Raw genomic sequence first — 11,139 nt, 5'->3', positions numbered from 1 at the left:
AGCCAATATGTAAAGCGGGAACATCCTTATATGACGGAGGATGATGCACTGAAAAGAAGTGCGTCTTAGCCACTGCCGCTTGGAGAGCATATGTTCCCAAAGCAGCAGTCATCGTTTCAGTCCCTGCCCTGCTCTGAACGTTTCTGTTCAGAGTCCAAGTTTGCTAGGGCAAGGTTGTTGGCCCTAGCCAGGGTCAGGCAGACATGCTTTTGGGGGGTTTTGGTCATCCTGTCCTGCAGTACGTATAATGAATGTATTTGTTGTAGAACAGCTTTAATAAGGAAGACTGAATGTCTTCCCAGAAACCCTATAAAACTGGTAAACATGGATATGAATGGAGTACCTCAGCCAGAGGAGAGAGGTGAACCCATGAGCTGAAAGTGGTTTACCTTCTATGCGGATCTCCTCCAAACTTTGATGTTGCATCGCCTGCTATCTTTGGGAAGCAAAAAGGATCAATCCTTTCTCATATTTTTAAGAAGATACTGCAGGGGTGTCGCACTACAAGGGGAATTCAGGAAGGTCCTTCCTACACTGCTAAAAAATTGGGTTTAGGTATAGTACTTCACACTTCAGTGTTTATTAACCTGGGTTGGCCAATTAAGATATGTTTATAGGGACATTAATTTTTATCAGCTCTCAGTTGCAGATTTGAAGAAAAAAAAAAAGTACAAAATATTGGTCCTTTTTCTCCTCTTTTCCATAAATCCCAGTGTCCTTGCCTCCTGACTTGATCTGTGGTCACACAAACAGCTGACTTTGCTTTTAAGATAACTGGGGGAGCAGACCCCTCAGGGCTGGTAGGGAACGGGATTCGGTGGCTTAGTGGAAAAGGCACAAATCTCTTCATATTATAAAGGACATTTGATAAACATGTATGAAAGCAATAATCAGTTACAAACAGTTTTCATTAAGAGTATATGTATCAGGGGTTTTAGGGTTTTTTTTCCTAGCTGATCTATCCCAATGGCTGTGGCATCTTCTTCAAGAGCAGCAATGCTGGAGATCAAAACGTAGAATCTTTTTGCCACCATGTCTGACATGATGTGCAGAACGAAAATGCTTGGTCCTGAGCTACATGACGCAGAGCTGGCTCTGCACCTGCTGGGGATTGCTGACCTGTGCTCGGTAACCTGCATGTACAGAAAGGGCCAGCTGCACTAGAAGCTACTTAGCGGAAGCTGTATTTAAGCTAAATGTAATTGTTCTTTTTCCGGCACAGCCAAATCGTTCCCTGTACAGATTAATATAGGGGTGGGTATCATCAATCTGATTGCTCCTCAAAAGCTTTTCCACTTTCTCTTTATAGTAAGCAATGTTAACTCACAACTCGTTTCAGCTGAATCCTTCTTCCCATACCTCACTGATTTTTTTGGGGGTGTGGGGGGGATACCCAAGGAAAAGATTGTTCCTATTATACAACCTTCAAGAAAACTTTTGAAATTCAGGGTACTTTCCACAACTTCTGTACTTTGGTTTCAGTAAAAATCAATGAAAAGGTCTTTAATTTGTTTTGGATAATGTGACATCTGCCTTAAATGACAAATGCAAATAGAGTGGATTGGTTCAGTGCTGCCTGGAAATTTAATCACATGGAGAAGAAAATATTGAGTACCCTTAAACTCACCTTGAGTACACATATTAGTAATTGACAGTGTCTAGACAGATGGTGATCTGTAAAGTAAAGTCTGGGAAGAATAAACTTACAGATATTAAAGTCAGCTGCATTTCCCAGTGGTAATAAATTGGGAAGATTGGGGGGGTTAACTTTCATAGCAGCCGACAAAACAGTTGCCAGCAGTTTTGTTTGGAACCTGCTCCCTCTTTAAGAAGTGTGCCTTTTTAAACATTTCACATAAAAACCCACCGAAGTCTGTAGAACCTGAAAAACTACCACAAAAAGTAATCTGATGATAAGATGAATATTTGTCTGGGTATGTGCAACGCAGTGAATCAAGTTTTTCTTCTTCCCTCTTGAAGGACTCTAAATTAGAGTCTTTTATGAGACCAAAATCATACAGTGTATCGTCAGCATGTGGTTACTGTTGTTCACAGGAATAAAAAAAATAACGATGGGTCACACTGTTGATCAGCTGGTGAGCTTCGGCACAGCGGCGTTCCTGATCATCTTATGCTAAAATCGCATTTCTGCTTCTCATCAGCCCTGGAAGATGGTTTGCTATAGAACAATTGTAACCTAAACAAAGTTTAAACTTATGGCATATGAACAGAGAAAAGATTACTGTTACCCCAGTTTTACAGTCAAACCTGAGTTAAGATTTTCCAAAAGACCTAAGAGAACTGGTTGCTGTGCTCTGCTTCAATTCAGTGCTCTTTGCCCTGCTGTAGGACTTCAGGACTACTAAAATACAGAGGTATTAGAGTGATGAAAGGTTGAAAATGTGGATAAAAGTAGGAGTCTGCAAGTTTTTCAGGAGCCCTCGTGTTTCAGAAGTGTGCAGAGTATGCCTACTGGTTTGGGCAGCGTCTGTATGGCTAAATGCAGGGTGGGCTGAAGCATGGTGACACAAACTACGTCTTTCTATGCTACTTGCCTTGGGGACGGAGCAGCCGCGCAGTTGTAGGCACAGCCCAAACGGTGGGGCTTGCTCTTTTGCTGTGCAAGAGTCTCTTCTCGGGAGGACGCTGGCTGAGCCAGGCACTGGCTGTATGCCTTCGTCATGAGGCATTTGGGGTTAATGATGGAGATACCTGGCCAGGCAATCCTAACTGTAGCTATGCCCAAACCACCCACATTCCACATAGACATGATCTTGGCCTGCACAAATTGTTTGAGAGCTTAAGCTTTCTCTCATTTTGCTCTGAAGCTTTCCTGAAGCCTAGGCCTGGGAGCAGGCTTGATTCCTTGAATGGGCAAGAGCCAGACAGAGAGAAAGACACTTGTTTCCGAATCGGAGAAAGAGTTATGTTGTGGTTACACAGGTAGAGCTGATCACATGTAGGAACTGAGCTCCGTGGAGGTAGTTCCAAGTTCCCACAAGTCTGTGCCTACTAAATATGCACAGCGAGCCTGCATGGTTAGGATAAAGTAAAACAGGACTTTTATTGCCTTGCTATAACTCTGCATTTATCAACAGGACTAGGATGGGATAACAGCTGGTAACGTTATAGTCGTCACGGAGATGAAGAGACTATATTGATGAAAAAAAGACCACATTATATAGCTTACCTGGGTAATAACAATTGCCTGCAGCAGCCAGTATGCCTCTGCTGCCCTCACCCTCCAGTGAACCAGCATCAAAGCCTGCCTGGATTCCAAGCCCTGTGACTGCCTGCAGGTCGATTTTTAGCCAGTTCCCTAATGAAATGAAGTATTGAGCAGTATCTTGTCAGCCTGACAGTTTCCGCCAATAACTTTTGGATTCGCTGACCAGTTTTCAAATAAATGTGACAGAGGGACCAAAGATTCAATTATACCAAGTTCTGACAGGTTTGATGAAAGTAGGCAAGGGGTGGAAAGAGACACTGCTAGTATCTCCATGAAGAGAAAGCCTGCCATATGATGTCTATTTTCAGTTTTTATATCATCACAAATGATCTTTATAGTATTTTAATAGTTTTTTTTATACTGTTCCATTATTAGACCCCAAAGAATTCACGAGGGAGAGTGGCAGAGGAAGCCAAGCCCCAGCTTCACAATTTCTGCCATGTGAGACCATGGTTTTAATCAAGTAGATAGAAGTTCTGAATGAGTTTTTCTAAGTGAAATTAACCTCCAAGAGTAAGTGTGAAGAACTTAAATCCACTCTGTGCACTGACAGGAGGGAGGGAGGAGGCTGGCTGGAGTTTGGGACACCATATTCCCAGGATGAAGGAGTGATCAGGCTTAGAGGAGAGCAGCCATACGTTGCCTGAGGGGGTGTGGGTGGCCAAGAAAAACCCACTGACAGTGTTAAAAGGGTCTGTTTCGAAAAACTCGAAGCTTCTTGCTGCATAATGAGGTTTTCTTCTCTTACTGGAATAGGGCTTCCAAGAGACCAACCATTTAAAAATACTGAAGCACTCCCTTGGTGCCTGGGAGGGACCTTTTGAGAAAGCATTAGTTTTACAGGAAAGAGCAAATCACATGCTTTATCACAGGGTCAGGCAAGATCAGGGAACGCAGAAGGACAACCCCGAGGGGAGGCTGGGTGCTATCTATTGACAGCAAGATGCCCTGTCTCCGCTGTATGGAGAGTCTGCAGCCTCACCAAGCGGCTGAAGCCACCGTAGCCCGGCTGCTGCGTGCCGCAGAGCAGCGCTCTCTTCCCTCCTGCAGCTGGGGCTGGGAGCCGGCGCTGTGGGTGCTGGAGCTCACAGCCACACTGCAGGAAGGCCACAGACATGTTTTTGAGCGGGCTTCTCATGCAAATCATGGTTACAGAGAATAGTTTCATCTGGTGAAGATAAACCTTTCTTCCTTACATTCGGCAGTGCTGCTGTGTGTGAAGGAGTTAACAGTGAATGTGGTAATTTAACAAAGTCAGGCAAACCTCTGCTCCCAAAAGAAGGGCTCCACAATGCTCTGGGAGGGAGCAGGGTTAACTGTACACGAGATAGTATCTTTGAAGGAGCATTTTCTGGAAGTTCATGAGAAGAAGCTGGTATGTGGCAAGAGTTTTAGTATCATTGCAATGAAGTACTCAGTGAGTGCCTTGTCTGAGTGCTTCAGTTAAGTTAGAGCTTGTCAAGTCACACCAGAACCCCCTGTTAAATTAGCTGTACAATTATTATTAACTAATGAGCTATAAAATAAAAATAAAACCAGAACATACCTCACTTGAACTGGAGGGAGAAACCTCCCTCTGCCCATTCCTAGTGGTGGGTTGTCCTGTTGGCCAAGAGGAGAAGAGGAGAGCAGGTTACCAGCAGCCCGATAGCTGCTGGGTGATGCTCTTCAGGTGAGCTTTGTGTGTTTCACTGCACTGGTCTACAGCTCCCTGCAATTTCGGTGGCACGATGGTGGTCTGCGCAAGTGATCCTGTGCTCTGCCACGAATCCCCCATCAGCAGGGAGCAGCCATACCTCTGGGTCACTGCCTCTGAGCACCAAGCACCCTGTGAAAGGGACCCCCAGCGCACCCCCTGGCTGCACAAGTGGGAGAGAGAAAGCGAGAAGCAGCCCCCCGATGCAGACAGTGTTCCCCTGCCTGGACGGGGCTGGTGCTTTCACTAAGCCATCTGTACGAAGAGGAACAGCTCCGGGTAAGTGAATTTCCTCTGGGAAGTTCAGTCCTTCTTGGTGGAGTGATTGAGTGCATAAAGGTGCAGTTAAGGTCGGGGCAGGATTACAGCCTGGCCTGAAGTTTTCTCCTTAGCGCATACAAAGACCAATAAGGATCAATGATTCCAGTGGAGTAAACTGGCAAGACAACATCAATTTACTTTTTATTGTAACTCACTTTGGCCAGGGTCTGCTCATTCATCCTATATTTCACCCACCCCAAGGCTGGACACTTGTTCTTTTTTCTCCTGTCCTCCTCCTGCCCCCAGACTTTCCTCCGAGTGCGGGGGTCAGTGGGTCTCCTTTCACACCATTTACACATGTACCACCTTGTCCTACCATCCCCGGCCTCTCAGACAGGGAATCCCATTCCTCTCTGCAGGGAATCAGGGAAGTCCAGAGGCAATGAACGTGAACCACCCCTTCTCTCCTCTGAAGTGTATTGCTGCTTTTGCTGTCAGCTTGGAGGGCCCTGCCTCCAGGGCTCCTGCTCTGCCTAGGGCCATTGCTGGCTGGGCTGAAGATCATGGTTTCCTCATGTCTTTGCTGTGACTTGAGCAGAGGAAATCTGGATGTTTGGCAAACAGCTTTTCATGACACCCAATGTTTACACTATCCACAGACATCAGGTTGGTCACAGCTGTTCACGTGGCAGCCATTACTCTTTGCTGTAGGCGCCTGAGTCCAGTGTAAGGTTGGGATGCCACCAGCTCACCTTGCCGCCCGCAGGTGCCAGGGGAGAGGCTGCAGACATGGGGAGAGCAGCATGTCGTTGCCCCTTCACTCCTTACCTGGCATTTGGGGCAGGAGGAGGCCCCACCAGCCAGTCCCTGCCATGTCCTGGCGGGGACATTCTGCTGGGGGCAATGGGCTGAGGGACCTGATCCTGCCACAGGCATTTACTATCTTCTCTAGAAGCAAAAAGGAGCTGGATGGCCAGTTGCCGTATGGCTTTGGCCTTTGCTTAACAGTTTCCACCAGGCACAGAAAGCAACGAGCAAAGAGGACACTCTCATGCTGTGGTTTGTATTGTTTATGACTATCTGTCTTTAGAAGAGCAAATAGATTGGGCAACTCTTGGTAACAGAAGACTTAAATCATGTCACTGATGATACAATTGCCAAATGATGTGAAGTTTGAATCTTACATCTTCACATCTTACCAGTTGAGGTAACTGGTTTTGAGAAATGAAATACACTTGTCTGAGACAAGCCCTCCAAGGCAGTTTTGCTTCCTGAATTACTAAGTGGAAACAGAAGGAATGAGCTCAGAGTGAAAAGCTGGCCAAAGACCTTCCTGGCTTGCCCTGTCCTCTGAAGAGACTATCTCTGCCTCAGGAACTACTTGCCATACAGGAGATCATTTTGCGTTGCTTACACAAATCAAATAATCCAACAAGGAGATGCTTGTGGCGTTCAGCCTGCTGATGCTGCTGTCTGCAGGGCCACAAGGGCCGTGTCCTGCTGCCCCAGGGTATTACTAGTATGTAAGGCCTTTGGGTGACTTTCCGGACATGCCACACGGTACACAGCTAATTCAAGCAGAATCATCTGGCGACTGCAACTGTCCGGTATGAGAACAGCTATGGCTGATCCTAAATGTTCCCAGAATCACAGAATAGCTGAGGTTTAAGTCCACCTCACTGTCCGCTTAGCAAGCCCATACTTGTCTGTGAGGATGTTATGGAAGACAGTGCTGAAACCCTGGCTGAAGTCAAGATAAAAAGCATACACTGCTCTCCCCTCATCCACCAAGCCACTGATCTCATTGTAGAAGGCTATCAGGTTGGCTAAGCACAATTTCCTCTTCATAAATCCATGCTGACTGCTCCTGATGACTTTTTAGGCTTTCATGTGTTTGCAAACAGTTTCCAGGAGGATTTTCTCCATCACCTTCACAGATTTTGAGGTGGGGCTGGCTGGCCTGTAGTTCCCCAGATCTTCCTTCTTGTTCTCCTTGAAGACAGGGGTGACATTGCTTTTTTCCAGTCTTCAGGAAACTCTCCCAGACACCACTATTTCAAAGTTTATGGAGAGTGGCCTCACAATGACGCCTGCCAGCTCTCTTAGCACTCATGCGTGCATCCCATCAGGGCCCATGGACTTACGTATGTCGGGTTTGTTCAAATGCTCCCTAACCTGGTTCTCCTGCATCGATGGTGACTCCTTCTTGCTCCAGGAGGTGAGCAATGTTGGGGAAGTTTACCTTGTGAAAGACAAAAACCCCATAGTGCCTGGGGACTGCAGCAGCCCAGGGAGAAAGCGGCACTGTATTGAGTCAGGGGCAGTCTGCATAGCTTGCACAAGAGCCAGGTCCAAACTGCTCAGGGTGTTCAGATATGCAATGTTAATATCCTATTCATGCTCTGCTTTGATTACTGATTGCATCTATTTTTACTCTGACACTAGCAGACTTCCTTCATTTTTTCTTCTTAAATAAACTGTGCCACCTTCCCATCCTCCTCTGCCTCTCCTGGGTCCCCACACTAGTCGCTACCCTGCCACGTAAAGCCTGTTCCTGGCACAGACAGGCCATAATCCCTGCTGAGATCCACCACAGGGGTCACTTCTACATTTTGCTTGCAATAAAGTAAAACACATTAGATGGCCCCATTCTAACTCCTTGACCATAATTACTTAAAAAGCCCCAAATGACTAGATTGAGGGGAAGCAGAGCAAAATTTCCAGGAGTACCAGACACACGGATTAGTAAACCTCCCAAAGGCCAAGAGGAAAGAAAAGCTTTGTATAATTACTTGGAGTGTATCCCCTAAAGCTTCCTCAGCTGGAGTCCTTTCTACCACCAGCAGTTTGATACACTTGTTTCATTTAAAAATACAGAGAATGTATTTAGGATCATATTTTAGAAAATAGTCCATAACCTTTCAGTTTACATAAAACAGTTCATAGCCTCAGCCTGCCAAAGGGCAGGGGCTTTGTACAAGGGGTTGAAAATGAAAATATCTGGCTGTGCTCAGTCTGACCTGCAATTCTTTTCACATGCAAAGGGAGAGGTCCCGGGGAGAGGAAGGCCGGAAGAAATGCAGGGTACATGCCCACAGCTGGAGAGATGTGGGTCAAATCCCTGTTCTGCCTTCTCATCTCCCCATTGGTATGACTGATACAGAAGCATTGCCCTTTCTCACAATGGTATTCTGAGGATAAATACACTAAAAAATGGAGGTGTCCACCTGCTGCCTTGTATTATTAAGATAGCTCCTTCTGATTATATGTCTAGATTTCATCTTTAAATGCTGCATGAGTAAAAAAAAATACCCATAAAAGCTGTGTTTCTGTAAGATACAGTCTGGCTGATGTACCATTCTTAGCAACATTGCTGTGGTTCTCTGATGGCCTCAGAAGAGCCCTTACATATAAAAATACTTGCTTCGGAGCAAGTGCAGGGATTACGCCCGAAGAACTACCCCTATAAAGTGCTTTCAGAGCTAAGACCTTGGGAAAGCAGTGAGTGTAGACCATCCATGCCATGCAGGGCTATTTGTGTAAGCTTTGGCAGCTACAGCCACCTGAAACACCGATAACCCAGAACAAAACATTTTGTCTGTGTAATCATCCACATCCTAACCTCCTTGCATCTCTGCTGCCTTCCTAATATTTTACTGCAGCTGTGCCTTGCAGAAAACCATTTTCTGCAGCAGAGAATAAGGTTACAGGGTTACCTATGGGTGGATCCTCACATATCAACTGGTGTTTCTTCATGAAGCTACCCTGAATAACCTCAATGTTAAGTAAAATTGCAGTGGATAATGCATTTAGTGCCATCTTTCATCTCTGGTTCTTATCACCACCCAGTTGGGCACCATACCTTAGAGCTGGTTAAAAGAGGCTTAAAGCAGTGACATATATATGATTCTTTTCACATATCCCAAATATGTTGCAAAAAGTCATTTTTGCGAAGGTCAGAGCTGGGATTGGTATCTTTATATTCTGAGCCAAACGGATATAATTTTGGCACTATGTTGACCCACTGTGCTGATTGTACCAAAAGTGGAGGGAGTTGCTGCCAGCACAGAAGTCACTGCAAGAACACGGAAAAGTCAAACTGACCCTGGCAGCTGTAAATCTGGAATGCCTTTCTGCATTTAACCTTAGAAAAATCATGAAGTCTTAGCTTCCTCCTTTTTAAAAAGGAATAACTTGTTCTCCTTAAGCCTGAAATGTGTTCCGCTCAGAAACATACTGGGTGCGATGAACTCTGCATGAACAGGGGCTGGAGGACCCCCCAAACTGCGGGACAGTCCTGGGTGCATGGGATTACGAGCACGGGAGCTGCAAGAAGGCACGGCTCTGCCATGGCAGGTAGCTGCTGAGTGGAGCTGCACTCGCAGGAATAGGTTTCGTTTTGGAAACCTTTTGGTTCAGACTTGAAGGCAAACCAACAGAAAGCTTCCTGCTTCTCAGGCAGAAAGATAGGTTTGGTAGTAATTGTCTTTCAGGAGGTTCGGTAGTAATAGTCCTTTAGGAAGTCTGTGAAACTCAGTAACTGGATGCTACCCATCTTCAAAGACTTAAAAGAAATGGTTGATCTGCAGGAAAGAAAATCAGACATGAGGAAAAAAATGATAACAGTTGGGATTGGGACGGTGAAGCTGTGGAACAGGTTATGGGATCGGTTATCAAATCCCCTTTGCTGGAAGTTTTTAAACACAGAGGAAGGGGTTGGTGGGTGTAAAGGGAACTGATGGTACTTCGGTGCGGGAGCAATGTCTGAGGAGCCTCCCAGCCACACATCTGTGTGGTACCATTGCTGAAAGGTGATGCTAGCAGCGGTGCAGCAGGAAGGTATGGAATTCAGAGGAGAGGCGAGATGAGACAGAGCAGGATAGCAGTGGGCAGGGTCCATGCCCTGCACAGTCCCTCGCTGGTGCGACCGGTTTGGCAGTCGCAGAGGAATCTCAGCTATGGGACAGGCAGACCCGGGGGGCCTGTCTGTCCCTCCGTCCTGCAGCTCACCTCCCGGAGCGCAAGCACTTATGGCTCCTATTGATTTCCCTTTTTCTGTCTTAGAGATGGAGGTTGTTATTACCCTTGATCAAAGTTTCCTTCTCTGAGTTACTGAGCCGAAGAATCATCATAAAACACACAAAGTTTATTAGCGTGGGAGTAACTCAGAGATTAAATAAAAGTTTGGTGAACTGACCTTCACATACAACAGTGGACTGTCATTTTGTGATCTACATTTAGATTTTTTCCACATAAAACAAATCACTACACATCCCCTGTTTCACAAATTGCAATAAACATTTTGAAACACTCTCTCTATATAATTTGTTCTTGTCTCGTAAATGTCTCTGAACTCCACCCTTCGCAATGAGAGTGGTTTCCCTAGTAACTAATATATTCCAAAGTCTTTTAAAAAAAGAGGGAATCTAAAAAGACAAAAACAAGCAAAAAAAAAAAGACGAATGATAAGACTGAACCTGTTCAACGGACACAAGATATACCACAGTCTGAGGTACTGTGAAGTTTTTATTGCCACTTGTTTCATAATGCTGTCCTCCGAGAGTCATCCCAATAAAAGGTTTATTTTGCCTCAGACCACTCTGCAGGCAGGGCAGGGCACGGTTAGGACCGCCAGCTGGGCAGCCCATGGAGCCGAGGCTCTCTACCTTCATGGTGGTTAAAGGAACCAGCCATGAAATGTGGCTCCAGACATGACATCCCTCAGCTTTTCCTTGCAGAGGTGGCAGAGGGGACGTGTGTCAGTGCCTCCTTCTGTGGGGTGGGGGCCGGCGGCCCCTGAAACCCAGTCCAGAGAGCAGCAGAGACTAGTCATGCAGGAAAATCAGGCAGATGTGAATTATGGGAAAAGATAAAGGAATCTTTGCCAGAGGTCTCTGAGCTGGCTACTAAATTCAGGCAAGAAAATTCATATTCGGCACCCTACTTTTTTAAA

General features: G+C 45.8%; 1 protein-coding gene across 1 annotated transcript in view; it reads right to left on the bottom strand.

Moving 5' to 3' along the window:
* Positions 1-2,542: 2,542 nt before the first annotated feature.
* The window catches only part of GCM1 (glial cells missing homolog 1 (Drosophila)), an 18,562-nt gene continuing 9,965 nt past the window's right edge, over positions 2,543-11,139 (bottom strand). Inside the window, exons 7-8 of the mRNA XM_009586911.1 lie at positions 4,212-4,325; positions 2,543-2,779 (exon numbers count right to left, since the gene is read on the bottom strand). Coding sequence (XP_009585206.1) covers positions 2,543-2,779; positions 4,212-4,325 — 351 coding nt within the window. The remainder of the gene's footprint in view (positions 2,780-4,211; positions 4,326-11,139) is intronic.

Source organism: Fulmarus glacialis, unplaced genomic scaffold, assembly GCF_000690835.1.
Source record: "Fulmarus glacialis isolate BGI_N327 unplaced genomic scaffold, ASM69083v1 scaffold6701, whole genome shotgun sequence".
In the NCBI taxonomy this organism is placed as follows: domain Eukaryota; kingdom Metazoa; phylum Chordata; class Aves; order Procellariiformes; family Procellariidae; genus Fulmarus; species Fulmarus glacialis.
Note: the sequence above shows the minus strand (reverse complement) of the source record. Positions and strands in the feature narration are given on the sequence as shown.